The sequence below is a fragment of the Chinchilla lanigera genome, unplaced genomic scaffold (genome assembly GCF_000276665.1).
Source record: "Chinchilla lanigera isolate Chin_1 unplaced genomic scaffold, ChiLan1.0 scaffold00062, whole genome shotgun sequence".
Taxonomy (NCBI): domain Eukaryota; kingdom Metazoa; phylum Chordata; class Mammalia; order Rodentia; family Chinchillidae; genus Chinchilla; species Chinchilla lanigera.
The window spans coordinates 4,780,822-4,795,301 of NW_004955463.1; the positions used below are offsets into that span (position 1 = coordinate 4,780,822).

Consider the following 14,480-nt stretch of genomic DNA (forward strand, 5'->3'; position numbering starts at 1 on the left):
ATGAACAGTCCTATCTCAAACTGGGCTTTAATCTCTTATGCTTCATGACAAGTAAGTCACAGGAAGTGGTCCAGATAAATCCATATGCTTCCTATGCTATGTTGAAGTTGTGCTGCAATTTGGATATGGGATGTCCCCCAAAGGCACCTGTCACAGGCAAAGTTAACACAAGTAGCTTTAAAAACTACAGCTTTTTGTGCCTACAAAATATACCTGGATAGAGGAGAACAGAGTTTGGCTTCCCAGAGACAAATACATTTAGGGTCTTATCCACCCAGAAGTACATGCTTCTTTCCAGGTCATACGCCACAGAACTGGGTCTTGTTCGTATGGGTATCAGACTCTCATAGATGCCTGTTCTTTGATCCAGGACACCAAGAGCCTGATCTGCTGCTATAAGAATTTTAACATCACCATCTGCAATAAAAAGAAAAGACTGACATATTGCTTGGAAGCTTTCCTTCACACATTTCCCTTGAACTAAAGGTACTGTTTCATCTCCCATGCCCAAATCTACTTATCCTTAATGTCTGGACTAAGTGTTCTTGGAGAAGATCTAGTTGACCACCTTAGTTCTCTCTCTTTCCTCTGAACTCCAATACAATGACTTAATCTTTGAAAATTAACAGGCATGCCTTTCCATGCCTGATATACAGTGGCCAAAACTGAGTGAGTGTTCCAGGGGTTAAAAAAAAAAAAGCACAAACCAAGTTAGGACTGTATTGGTTTAGGTCTCTAGAAAAACTAGTTCTGTACCCTGCAGAGCAACTAATTTTTTTTTAAAGAAACAATACTGCTGAGTCAGATCGGGCAATGAATGCTATTAACAGCAGCTTCTTTACGTAAGAACAGAGTCATCTCTAGTACTAGACTTTAAAATGAATCATCTATGTCACTTTTCTCTATAATTGCTACTAAGCGTAGAACAGGAGCTAGGCTCTGCTTTATGTACAGAAACCCACCTGTAACGCCACATTTGCTGCCATTGTGAAGCTTGTAGCCTTGCACACAGTCACAGGAGTAAGAGCCAGGTGTATTATGACAGAGTTGGTCACAAGGGCCATACGCCATGGAGCACTCATCTACATCTGATGACAGAGAACTGTGAGTTAGAGACAATCCAGGAACAGTCCTTTCTGTATTTTTGTCTTTTTCAGACATTTTTCCAATGTTATCTCAATAAATATTCCTTGGAAATCATTGCACCAGATGCTGGAATGGGCCATACTGGCCGCCATAGATTTTCCATTCACATAAATGTAACCTAGCAGAAATTTCAGTATAAGGACCCCAGATGTTTAGCTGGTATGGAACACTGATCCATGATATCCTAGCAGCATTCCTGGGATGTGTCACTTGCCTACCATCCAGGGTCTATTTCAGAGTTCTCCGCTGACATTGTGGAAATATAGCAAAGGCTTAAGCCCCAAGCTCTAACTGCCACAATTGAGATAAAGTGCAATCTTTTCTCAGAGTCTCATGGCTGGGACCTGGTGTGTCACAAAACTAAGAGAAACTGATTAAATGACCAATTGAGCAGGAAGGAATATGGTTTATTGGTTGCATTGCTAAGGAAACACCTTTCCTCCAAATCCACAGGGCCTTAAACTGAAATAATGCTTTTCCATCTGTTATGGTTGATACACTGTGTCAACTTGAGGAATCCAGAGGCTTGGCTAAGTGATTCAGCAGTTCTACATCCTGGGGTAAAAGGACATGCCTGGGATGTTGTTCACTGTGTCAATTTGAGAAGTTTAGAAAGCTAACTGACTGAGCAGGGGGTCAGGGTCCTTACTTTGTATTCATAATGAGCCTGTGCAAGAGGAGAACAAGGAGATTATGCGAGTGCTACACGCCCCCTGGGTGGGGGTAGCCTGCTTACAGTCTAAGGGAGGAAAAGAGGCTTGTTTCCCTCTCCCCCGGATTTGTGCTCTTGCAGCTCTTGTTGTCTTCTGCCACCTTGAAGTGTTGCCCTTGTGAGATGCCACTCTGCCTTGGAGCCAGCTGATTATGGACTGAAACCTCCACAAACAGTGAGGTTAATAAACTTTGTCTTCCTTAATTTTGGGCATTAGGTACTTTGTCTCAGCAATGAGAAAAAAGTAACCAAGACACCGTCCCAGGAGAAGAATAATCAATATCTGGTTACAATCAAGCTCAGTGGCTAGACAAGTCCTGCAATGGGTCAGAAACCTAAGGACACTGCAGGACTCTGACCTGGAAAATGTACCAGATCCAGACTGTTCTAAGGGTCATGACCATGTACTGACTTCATACTTCTAATGAAGAATTAATATATATAATAAACTAAATTATTGATTTTATTTAATTAGTAAAATTATTATTAAAACAATTAAAATCATAAAACTTAAATATAAAAACAGAACAATTATTGATGAATTCTTAGTGTAAAAATCCTATAGAACATAATTTCACAGTACCTAATAAATCAATATATTTTTTTCTTATATCTTTTTTGAGTAGGGAAGATTACAGTGCTACTGAGTAGAAATTCTTAACAAGGCTCAGGGTAACCTACATTTTAAGCCAGGGCCTACCCTTCTAGTCACATTTTAACCCCAAATAGAATCCTGTATTTTTTGTAGGTAAGTGTTACAGTGTAACAGCCATAACTTTTTCAAATTATTACTCCAAAGCAAAGATATGTGAAATTTAGTTTAGTCATTCTGGCAGCTTAATCTCATTTTACAAATGGGAGAAATGAGATTTGGAGGATCAGGTAACTTGAAGAAGGTCAGGCAGTAGGAGCAAACAAGGATAACTATACAATGAGCTCTAATGTTAGAATAAGTCCTGATGCCCTGCTAGGGACCTTAGGTATAACAGTGAAGACACAGGTGTATTTATTCCATGACAGAAACCCTTTAAGTTCCATAATGGGAAGATGCTAAACTTCACCTTTTCCCATTAGGCAATAGCTGACCTAGAATTCTCACAAAATAGGATCATAAAAGCATTAGCAAAAATATGGAGAAACTAGAACCCTGGCAGAAATAATAAACAGTAATTTTTTGCTTGTTCCTCAAAAAGTTAAATATAGAATTACTATATGATCCAGCAGTTCCACTTCTGAAATAAACGCAAGATTGAAGGGAGGGATTCAAACAGATATCTGCATACCAATATTCATAGCAGTATTACTCACAATAGCTAAAAGTCCATTCTATCACAGATAACACAGGTAAACAAAATGCGGTATATACATGCAATAGAATTATTCAGCCTTAAAAGGAAAAAAGTAAAGAGTGAGGAGAAGAAGGATTGAAGGGAAGGGAGGAGAATGGTTGCAAGACATTATAAGTATACTGAAGGCCAATGAACGGCACACTTAACATGGCTAAACTGGTAAAACTTACATTACATATATGTTACCACAATAAAAATGTTTTTAAAAGGCAAGTGCAATGCGTTCTGACCTGCACAGCTCCTCCCATCAGGCTGCAGCTGCCACCCTGACCCACAGGAGCACTGGGCACCCCAGGTGGTGTCTCTGCACAGCCCCTCACAACCTGCATTTACCACAGAGCAATTTTTGCCTGTAGAGACAGAGAAGCTGTCAAAAGGGCTGAACACAGCGGAGATACATCATTTTAAAAGCAAATGTGTACCAAGTCCCTTCTATACCTATCCCAGGAACATAACTACTTATGGACAACCTCTGACCTACCACTCAGGCCTAGGAATGTGGAGCTGTGGGGAGGCCTAGGGAAGAGAGAAATTAAGGAATCCTGGGGGTGGGAAAGCCACATTTCTTCCCAGGGAAAGAGTCTGGACAATTTCAACTGCTGGTTATGAGTCCTAATGAATTGTCTATATAGGACCAGAAACCTACATATACTTCATCTTATTTTTATGCTTTTTGCGTGTCTTATTTGCTTTCCTTTAGTACAACAATTCTTTGAAAGTCTTTAACAGTACTAAAGAGCTTTCATCATACACATTTAAGATCAGAGTTTGGGAAGAAGTTAGGAAAGAGATGACAAATTGACGTGGGGAAGGATCTCACTTTCCCTTTTCCCCACCAGAACCAGCAGTGAATCTGGTAGTGAGAACAAGAAGGATCAGGAAGTCAAAGATGTTGCTCCCTCCTTGCCACAAAAAAATTCCTTCTGGAGACTTTCTCTGTTACATCTTTAGAGTATTCTGTATTTTACCTTAAATAAATGATTCGCTTCTCAGTCAGTAAGGCAATTGCCAAATGATTACCTTGGCTTCTATCAGCTTTGTAGCTTTCTTTGTACTCAATTTGCAAAGTTATAAATTTGAACTTGTTGAATGTATATAAAAAATTGTTTGCACTGTGGTCTGCAAGAGTTCCTATAGCAGAAGCTCTGAGTCAGTCTGATTTGAGTAGCACTGTTATAGATGGTTAAGCTTAAATGGAAGATATGGATCTTCTCTTGACAATGATAAATACATATCCCTGGGTTTATACCAAAATTGCAGAAGCAGTACAGTTTGAAATGTTTAGCAAGGGTGTCTCTCTAATACTACAAAATGAGATTAGCCTTCCAGGTTTACATGTTTTTTAACTATTTTTTCACACTCAAAAGACCAAAACCAAGGTGTAGAAATTATAAAATATAAGGAGACTATCTTTGAAAGATAATTGTTAATATGCAAACTGTAATCCAAGCATCCTCTCAAAGAATAGAACCCTCTGATAACTAAGGCATTAAATTGCTTCAACTTCCTTTCCCACCTCCCACCTTAAACGAAGCTATTGGTTTCTTACCACATGTGGTGGGTTCATCGGTACCATCTGCACAGTCTGCCTCCCCATCACACATCGAAGATTCTCGAACACACTTCCCTTCATCACATCTAACTGTGCCTTCTGGACAGAGAGCTGTGTAGGAAGATAAGCGTTCTTTTCATTAATGCTTGTGTGGTAGAGCAGAAATAGACAACATTTTGAGTGGGTAAAGTGGTAATATTTCTAAAACCCATCGCAATTTAAAGCAGGAAAGTTATTTGTTTCAAACAGAATCTTTTAGAGAATTAGCACTTGTGATTGGATCACGAAAACATCAAGACACCTGGGCACTAAACTGAAACAGTATTAAAAGTGAGTAGTCTAGTATTAAATAATTGTAGTTGAAGTAATATTACAGTCACCATTTGACCTTGAAAAGTATTCACTTAAGAAAATGATATCCACCTTATTGTAAAAATGTAGCCCTAAATTCATTAGATATTGCAGAGTTAACTGTACAAAAGATGAAATGGGGTTATAGTTTACCAAGAAGGCAGAGGAATCACTAAATTGTGTGTATATAATCAAGAAGAGAAATGTAACACTAGCCAAGTTCTTTGGAAGGGAGGTTCTCCCTTAAGGAGGAATTGTCCCCTTCCATATTCACTACACACAGGTGGGCATCATCTGTCAGTAGGTTTCCTTCACAGGCTTGTGTTTGGTGTTCTACAGATTGCCATAATTAAACAGTGAGAACATTCTAGGTAATGCTCAGAGTATCCACTGCAGGAGTTTCTATCCAAGCACTGCTTTGCATTTTCATGGATAACTCCATGTGGGATACTGCTATGAAACATCCTATTTTTAAATATAGGATGGCAGTCTCTGTTGTAGGAATTGAAATGATCTTGCATAAAGCAGCCCCCGTAGTCCAAACCGCCCTTAAAGCATGAGTAGGGAAGCCAGACTCACCACAGCCTTCCTCATCCGAGGAGTCACCACAGTGGTTGATACCATCACACTTCCAGCTGTCCATGACACACAGCTTGTTCTGGCACTGCCACTGCCCAGCTAGACAGTGGCTCTGGGGACAATGTGCATTGCTGAACGCGTCTTCACAGTCCTGATAGACATCACAGAGTTCCCAAGCATCCAGGCACCGAGATGTCCCTGGACACTGGACCTTTTGGTCTGGACATGCTGTCATTCCCTCTGAAAGGCAGGAGTTGGCATGGTGAGACAGAACTGCTGCACTACAGATCTGCTTCTCCACATAGTATTTATGGTTTCCTCATAGGCTGTTTATAGAAAACCGAGAACTAAAGGGAGACTAACCATTGGAGACTAAATTTTTACCACAAAGTCAATAAAGCCAATAATCACTTTTACTTGAGGTTTAGTATTTTGAAAAATTAGTGAAGTGGGTTATAAAGCCTCTTACAACACTAGATAATATCAGTGCAATACCCAGGTTTGGCACACATGGCATAAAGTCTCTTAATGACTTGCTTGTTTCACTTAATACTGTTGATGCTAATACACGCTAATACAGAGAGAAGGTGGTGAGATATTAAGCGTAAGTTATACATACCACAGTTAACCTCATCGGAGCCATCTAAGCAGTCACTGGCGCCATCACAAAGCCAGCTGATGGCAATACATGTCCCATCGTCACACTGCCAGGCTTGCAAGTGTCCCCCACACGGTTCCTCTGTAGGCCAGTGGCAGAGTTCAATAAGAAGCAGGCAGGAAGATGAGTTTCTTAGCTTTTCAATTTGGGTTGCATATTATGTATTTTAAATAGCAAAGAAATAATGACTTCCCAATCTGCCACCTGAGTCCACCCTGAACTTGCTCGACTTTTAAAAGCTTCTGCTGGCAGTGTTGCACAGTACCTGGACCTTACCAAGGCACAGGCACTCAGGAGCCCAATGAAGCTTATCTTCCTCACTGCTATCCTAGAACACCATCGCCCAGTAAATCTTTCTATGACAACCAAAACATTTCACCTTGTTCTACCTAAAGTCAAGCTACTAGTCACATATGACTATTGAGCACTTTAAATGATAGAATTTCATTTTATATAAATTTTATTTGAATTTAAAGTATTTTGTCAATAAAAGTAAGTCCCCACAAGTGGCTAGTGGCCACTGCATTGGCCAGGGTAATTTTAGAGGTTCACTTTTTTGAATTCTTGTGATGTCTCAGGCTATATTAACATCTAAAACAGCCTGGGAACTGTTAGTTTTTGTTTCAGATCAATCATCAAGTATTTCCACTTGAGAAAAGCAAAAATGTTTGGAAAGCTAGCATGCAATTTACATGGGGTATAACAAGGTATTTTTACAAGTACAAATGTTTATTCCAGTCTATAATACTACATGCTTGGGTTTTGTTTTGTTTTGTTTTAGTGTTTGGGATTGCACCAAGGTCTCATGCATACTAAACGTGTGCTCTACCATTGATATACATCTCCATCCCCTACCATGTTTCAATATTAAATATTTCAGGTTAAAGTAGTCACAGTAAATGACCACTAAAGAATATGCATGTGGAGTACAGAAAAGGAATGTAGCATTCACTAAGTACCTGTGGCTTTTTCTTCCTTTCATGAGGATTTTTTTATCCCTTCCATACTCATGATACAAGGATGTGAGTCATCTATTAAGAAGCTTTCTGCATATATTTGTGCTCAGGTGGCCTTTCAGGGACTTTGAGCACTCTGAACACAGAAAACTTGAGCTTGAGTTCAGCAAGACATTTGCTAAATCGCTGACTTAGCTTTCACTGGATTTGTAATTTCCTTTATGTTCAATTTGCAGAGTGATTTTTTGGTTGTATAAAATTTCTAAGTAGAAAGTTGATCTTGTCAAGTGTATAGAAAAGAAACTGTAGACACCAGGGCCAATAAAAGTAAGCCCTCAGGGCCTACAGGGGTTCTCTATAAAGGAAACTTTAATTAGGTTTGAGTAACAGCCCTCTTAGTACTAAATTGAAGGTAAGGACTTCATTATAACAATAATGCTACCAACATCTGTAGGCACATCTCGTGTTTACCAACAGAGCCTGCAATAACCCAGAACACTCACCATGTTTGAATAGACCTTAGAAGATTAAAAGCCATAAGAATGGATGCTGATAAAGGAATACGGACTGAGGACCCCTTATCTAAAGGCTTGGGACCAGAAGTGTTTCATATTTCATATTTTAAAAAATTTTGAAATATTTGCATGTACATGATATCTTGGAGAGGGAACCCAAATCTAAACCCAAATTTGTGTATGTTTCAGTACACCTTAGATACATAGCCTGAAGGTAATCTTATGCAGCATTTTTAGTGCATCTGCATTTTGACTGTGACCCATCACATGAAGTAAAGTGAAAAATTTTCCACTCGTTGTATGCCATGTTGGCACTCAGAAACTTTTGGATTTTGGAGCATTTTGGATTTTCAGACTAGGGATGCTCCACCCATAACTGCAATCAGGGCTGGATTCATCGTACAGTCTTGCAATGTGCTTACCACACTGCTCGTCGGTCCCATCAGGGCACTCTTGCTCACCGTCGCAGAGCCAGGCCACAGGGATGCATCTGTCCCCACACGCAGCTTGCTGCGTCACGTTGCACTCTCTTCCACCTGCATGGGATGATGAAAAACCAGGGCTTGGGAGTTCCTGGCTTTGGGGGGACAGATAGCACCTTTGCAGAGTAAAAAGCAAAGGTCACTTTGACAGACCTTCCTTCAGCTAACTCCTAGGGGGATTTAGTATCACCAAAATCATGTGGACTCACTAGTGACATTCCTTGGTAACCAGTTTTTTCCTGATGTCACAGAGTTGTTGCTGGGGATGCGTTGTACCTCTCCTTGTTTCCCTGTCACAGTGGAGGTACATTCACATTGTTGCTGCAGAAGACACTGGTTCCTTACTTCTTCCAATTTTGTTCAGTCTCAAACACTCTTGAGTATGAACACTTACAAATTCAGAAGTTAACAGCGATTTCTGTGAAATAAAAACCTTATAGTGCATGCCCATCCACCTTATTCACAAGACCTGGAACCATGTATCTTCTTGGTCTTCCCCAAAGTCAAAATGACCATGAAAGGTTAGTGTTTTGAATGGATTCAGGACTTCAAAACAGCCATGACAGTGCAACTAAAAGTGAAAGAGGACTTCTGGAAGTGCTTCAGAAAATGGCAACAGCAAGGGATAGGTGTGTTTGAGACAAGCATATCTGAAGCACAAGGGGGAATGTTTTGAGAGGAATTAACTAAAATGTGTCTTTAGCTGTAGTAATTTTAAATTTATATATTCACCATATTTTGTAATTACAGCTCATAAATGAGCACAAAGCTGCCTGACACTGTACCTGCTCACAAAGCATGAAATAAATGTTCACAAGGCATGAACTCTTTTTGCCACCTCTACTAGCAGATCCTGCTCCAAGGTTCCCAATTAGGGTTGCAGCCAGCCTTCAAAGACTCTCACCATTACGTGAGCCACAACTTCAACCACATTTTGCCCTGGTGATTTTCAGTTGGGGGACCACACATGCATATGGATTCTACATATTACCTGCAGGCTCATTTCAAATTTCAAGTTTAGATAAGTGCTTGCTGTAAATATATAAGAAATGCATTTATGTGTTTACACCTCCTCCAAAACAGTTAACAGTACCATGACAAAGAAAGAAAAAAGTCCTCAAAAGTTTAAGATGACTTCAAACATTTTTCTGTTCAGGAGGTCAGGAACACCCGTCCCGGGGAGTAATAATCATGGAGATGTTTCACAGACGTTAGGCCCATCCTATGTCTGGCCAAATCACCAGCTACAGACTTCACCCTTTGAGAATCTCAGGCCTCAGCCGTCCCCGGACCCGCTCTCGGCAAACCCTGCGTGGGTATCTGCTGGTACCCAGGTGGCATCAGTAAGTGTGAGGGCTTCCTAGCTGCACTTCAGGTCCCTGCCCTTTTATTTTGGTCTGTTTTGGGGGTGAGCCACCACTTCCTTCTAGGTTTTGGCCCTCCACGAGGCTATATGGCTGGCTATATAATCTGGGCGGAGGGCAAGAAAGAGATCAGGGTTTGAAAAGGAATCTTAGCGGGTCTGAACTTGGAGAAAGAAGAGCCCAGAAGGGAGGGAGAGGTGAGCCTGGCCGGGGTATGGAGGTGGATAGGGCTCCCTTCCCACCTCCCAGGCGGTGCAGTTTAGGAAAGACATCGACTTCTTTCTCTGAACCCGTTTCCCCTCCACCCTCCCGCAAGTCTAGAAAGCGCGGTGAGACCCTTCTAGGGCGGCCCCCCTAAGGATGCTCATCTTCGCCCTCTTGCAACCCGGGTACCCAGCCACCGCGCAGCGCGGGGCACAACCCTGGGGAGAGCGCCCAAGCTCCTCCACGCCTGCCCCACAGCCTCTGCGCCAGCGAGCAATTGAGCCACAGCAGATACTGAAAAAGTTCGCTACAAATCCCGCGACCCCCGCCGCCACACCCTGCAGGGAAAAGCACGGTCTCTTCCTCGAGCGCGCCCACTTACCAGCCCCGGGGCCGCCGGCGCTGCCCCACTGGACCAGCATCAGCGGCAGGAGGAGAAGGAGCGCGCGGCGGAGCATGGCTGGGGAGGGACAGAGCGCCGGGTCGCTCTCTCGCTCGCTGGGGAAAGCGCCTGAGGGAGGAGCCGAGAACGCGGTGCGCCTGGGGCGGGGGCTGGAGACAGCACAGTGCGGGAGTGGGAAGGACCCGGGTGCGAATCGCTGTCGGGGACTCCGGGGTGACCTGCCCGGGAAGGACGTGGGCCCGCCAGGGGAAATCGCGGGGCTCTCTCGTCTGCCTCTCCGCGGTGAGGAGTGGCCGGGACTCTGTGTCCCCACCCCTGCAATGGGACAGCGGACAAGCAGCACTCTGCTTACCAGTCAGGGCCTGGCTCTGCCTGACTTAGGAGAAGCAAGGGGTGATCAGTGATGCTTACATTCACACAAACCAACTGGGATTCTGCTTTCGCGTGTCTGGAGCAGGACCCAAAGTCTATGCCCCCTGCACTCCTGGCTGAGGCCGCTGTGGCTTGTCCTCTGGCCTCACACTGAAAAGCAAGGGCCGAACAGCCCCAAACCTGGGGGCTGTTCTCTTTGAGGACTGACTGTCTGCCTCCCGTCTGCTCCGCACCAAGGCAAAATCAAGCCTTCCCTAACCTTCCCTAACCTACTAGATGCTTAGTAGTGTTCAGAAACACAACCTGGGGTTAGGCACAGCTCTGGGGACTTCAGTCCTCTTAGGATGGTGATTAACCAACAACAAAAGCCCTGAAGAATGTCACTCTCCTTTTAGGCAACTGGACACAGACCAGGAGATGAGTTTGAGCCATGTCAACTACAGTCAGATACAATCCCCGTGAGGTTTTAGACTTACAGAACTGGAAGAACTCAGAGGTCCCCCCACTCAGGCACCACTATTTAGGACTGAGATAATGGAGATGAGTCTGTGATAGATTTTCTCATGGGCACAGCACGCTCTGTCTCTCTCAGCTAAGCTGTGACATTCCTCCCTTGCCAGGAGAGGTGAATGTCAGTTTCTCGGAAAGAATGTGATGAGTTAGAATTGATTATGTTGAAATGGCAATGAGTATTTAAAGTTTTTAGGGGTGAAACACAGCAAAGAAACACTAGAAAAAATAGAAACAGAAAAATGGACTGCAAAATACTTTCTCAGATTTTATTTGCAACGCTATAGTCCAAGAGATTTCTTTTAAAAATGATACTTCATCAGGTACACTATGGTTCCATCAAACTGCACTTGAAATCATCAGAATGCTCTATACTCTGAAGTTTTCTCTAAATTTATTTTATGTGCTGATTGCACAAGCCAATTTAAAAGACCTGTCTGATTCTCCTCAGGTATTATTAACTTCTGCTGAAATGTCAATTCTTTGGAACCAGATTATTTCAGATGTTTAGTAGTGTTCAGTAACACAGCAAAGCTACCTACTGTTATACTAGTGGATTAGCTCCCCTCATAGGAAGGCATCAAGCCTGGTAGGGTAAGTAGTGAGGCTTGGGAGTCTCATAGACTTTGGTTTAAATTTCAGCTAAATGAGATGATATAGTGTCATAGTTTGGGCTGCTATAACAAATTGCCATTAACAGAATGGCATAACCGGCAGACATCTTTTGTCGCAGTTCTGGAAGCCAGGAAGTCCAAGATTAAGATTCTGGCAGGTACAGTATCTGGTGGGACTCCACTTCTAATTTGCAGATAGCTTTCTTTTCACTGTGTCCTCTGGTAGTGGTGGAGGGAGAAGATCTTCTGTCTAAAAGGGCCCTGATCTCTAACTTAATTACTGCACAAAATCCCCACCTTCTAATACTGTCCCATTGGGGCTAGATTTTCAACAGGTGAATTCTGCAAGGCCAAAACATGCAGTCCATACATATGTACATTTACATGATAACTTTATTACTGTTATAAACAGCACTGGCTCTTAATAGTATACCAGTAGAGGAAGCCACAGATATTGGTGATACAAATAAGTAATTTAAATGACATTCATATTTGTCTTTAAATTATTGTATTCTTGGACCTCATTCTTTTTAATCATGTGTATTGTCTTTTCTTCCATCTTTCCCCACACTTGACATTCTAACTTTTAAATCTACTTTGTGAGCCAAAATACTTTCCTATTCAGTAAAAAAATCCACACCCTAATATCCAGAACCTAAGAATGTTACCTTACAGGACAGAAAGCACTTCGTGGATGTGTTAAAATTAAGGATAGGAATGGGCACAACAATAGGGATGGAAAACGGTGTGGAGATTTCTCAAAAAGCTAGGATTAGAGGTTCCATTTGGACCCAACTATTCCCCTCTGGGTATCTTCCCAGAAGAACTAAAAGCATGGTAATACAGCGATATATTTGCACCCATATTTATAGGAGCACAATTTGTGACAGCCAAGTCTTGGAAACAACTCAAATGCTCATCAACCAAGGAATGAATAAAAAAGACATGCTATTTTTATACAGTGGTGTACTACTCAGCCACAAAGAAAAACTTGAGACTTTTATAGGTAAATGGATACAACTTGAGAACATACTCATAAGTGAAAGAAACCAGACTCACATGTGTAAACATCATATTGTCTCCTTGGTGTGAGAAACTGAAAGAGTAAATAAGGTCTAAAATGTAAAATAGATATTGTGAAATAGGAAGAAATTGTTTAAAAGGAAAAAAGAACTAGGAGGGGGGAAAGGGGAAAGGAAGGAAAGGAAAAGGAAGAAAAAATACAAGTTAGTTATACTATTAGTGTTTCAGTTCATAGAAAAGGAAGGTTTGTGCTAATATTAATTGGAGAATTTTTTATTACCATATCTTGTCCTTGGAGTAACTACTTTAAAGATAATAATATGCAATGTATTAGCTATTGTTATTCTCCTGTCATCTTGTTATGAAATTTTGTTTTACCTTTTCTCCATAAAATTAAAAAAATGAAGGCCAAGAAGATGAGAGTATCCTAGTTCACCAGAGTAGGAGCAACGCAATTACCAGATCCCTTATGTGGAAAGGGGCAGACGGACAGGCTCGAGAAGGAAAGGTCACAGTGAAAGCAGAGGTCAAAAGGGTGCACTTGTGAGCTGGGCATCATGAGACAAAAAAATGTGAGCAGCTTCTAGAAGTTAGAGAAAAAGAAGCAGCCCAAGCCCGCTAACACCTTATCTTCAGACACATTTCAAATGTTTGACCTCTAGAATTGTAAGATAATGTATTTCTGTGGGTTTAAGTCACTAAGTTAAGTTCATAGAAATTTGTTATAGCAGCAACAAACTATGACAGATCCCCAGTGGACAAAACATATAAGAAAACTTTCATTCTTGTAAATGGGGCTGGCAGGAGAGGGCAATAATAAAGACAGATAATAAACAAAATAAACTAGAATGTTTTATACATTTCTTAGAGCTATAATTTTTGTGAAGAAAATATAATATGTAACAGGTGTAAGAAGTGCTGAGGAGAATTGGTGGGGAGAGCTGCATTTTTAAAAAACCTTGCCACAAGACACCTCACTGAGAAGATGTCATCTATGCAGGAATATAAAGGAGATAGGGGAAAACCCTAACTGCAGCCATGGGGGAATAACGGGATTTGCAAATGCCTACCAGTCATAAGCCATTAGAATTCAGATAAAATATATGAAATAATTATTTTCAGATACTGTACAACAGGCAGTTTGGGACTATGATCTCTGAGAGAAGGGAAATGACTGTCTGATCATTACTCAGGTTTTCTGCCTAGAGACAATTCTCAAGTTGGGATCCGGGGAGAAGAACCTCAAATAGATATTGCAATGTTGCTGAGTTAAAAAGACAGAGATCAGAATTCAGGGACACTGGAGAAGCTAGAATCTGCAGGATACAGTCCCAAGAGAAGAAATCTATGCCAAGAAATCATTTCAGAAATCTGCATAGAGATTCAGACATCTGCACAGGGTGTCTCGTTGGTAGGAGGCTGACCTAGTTATGTATGCATAAGGTGAAACCCACAAAGCAAAGCAAAGACAGGAAGTGGAGAAAGAAAAGCTGTAGGGATGTTGAAAATAATCCCCAAATCTCATACAAAGTTAGAAATCATTTGTGTCCCTTTCAGAATGAGTGAAAAGACTTCAATAAATATAAAACTTTTGGTAGAGATGCCAAAGTTCTATTCCTTATAAATGGGGAAAGATCTATTGCTTATAAGTGGGGAAAAATAGTCCTAGAGTAAATTATACTCCAGTTTT

General features: G+C 41.5%; 1 protein-coding gene across 1 annotated transcript in view; it reads right to left on the reverse strand.

Annotated features, from left to right (window-relative positions):
• The window catches only part of LOC102017315 (low-density lipoprotein receptor-related protein 1-like), a 70,573-nt gene that overhangs the window by 32,336 nt on the left and 23,757 nt on the right, over positions 1-14,480 (reverse strand). Inside the window, exons 5-12 of the mRNA XM_013521487.1 lie at positions 10,251-10,586; positions 8,241-8,354; positions 6,309-6,428; positions 5,690-5,929; positions 4,757-4,870; positions 3,438-3,557; positions 963-1,088; positions 214-489 (exon numbers count right to left, since the gene is read on the reverse strand). Of these exons, the coding sequence (XP_013376941.1) occupies positions 214-489; positions 963-1,088; positions 3,438-3,557; positions 4,757-4,870; positions 5,690-5,929; positions 6,309-6,428; positions 8,241-8,354; positions 10,251-10,586 (1,446 nt within the window). The remainder of the gene's footprint in view (positions 1-213; positions 490-962; positions 1,089-3,437; positions 3,558-4,756; positions 4,871-5,689; positions 5,930-6,308; positions 6,429-8,240; positions 8,355-10,250; positions 10,587-14,480) is intronic.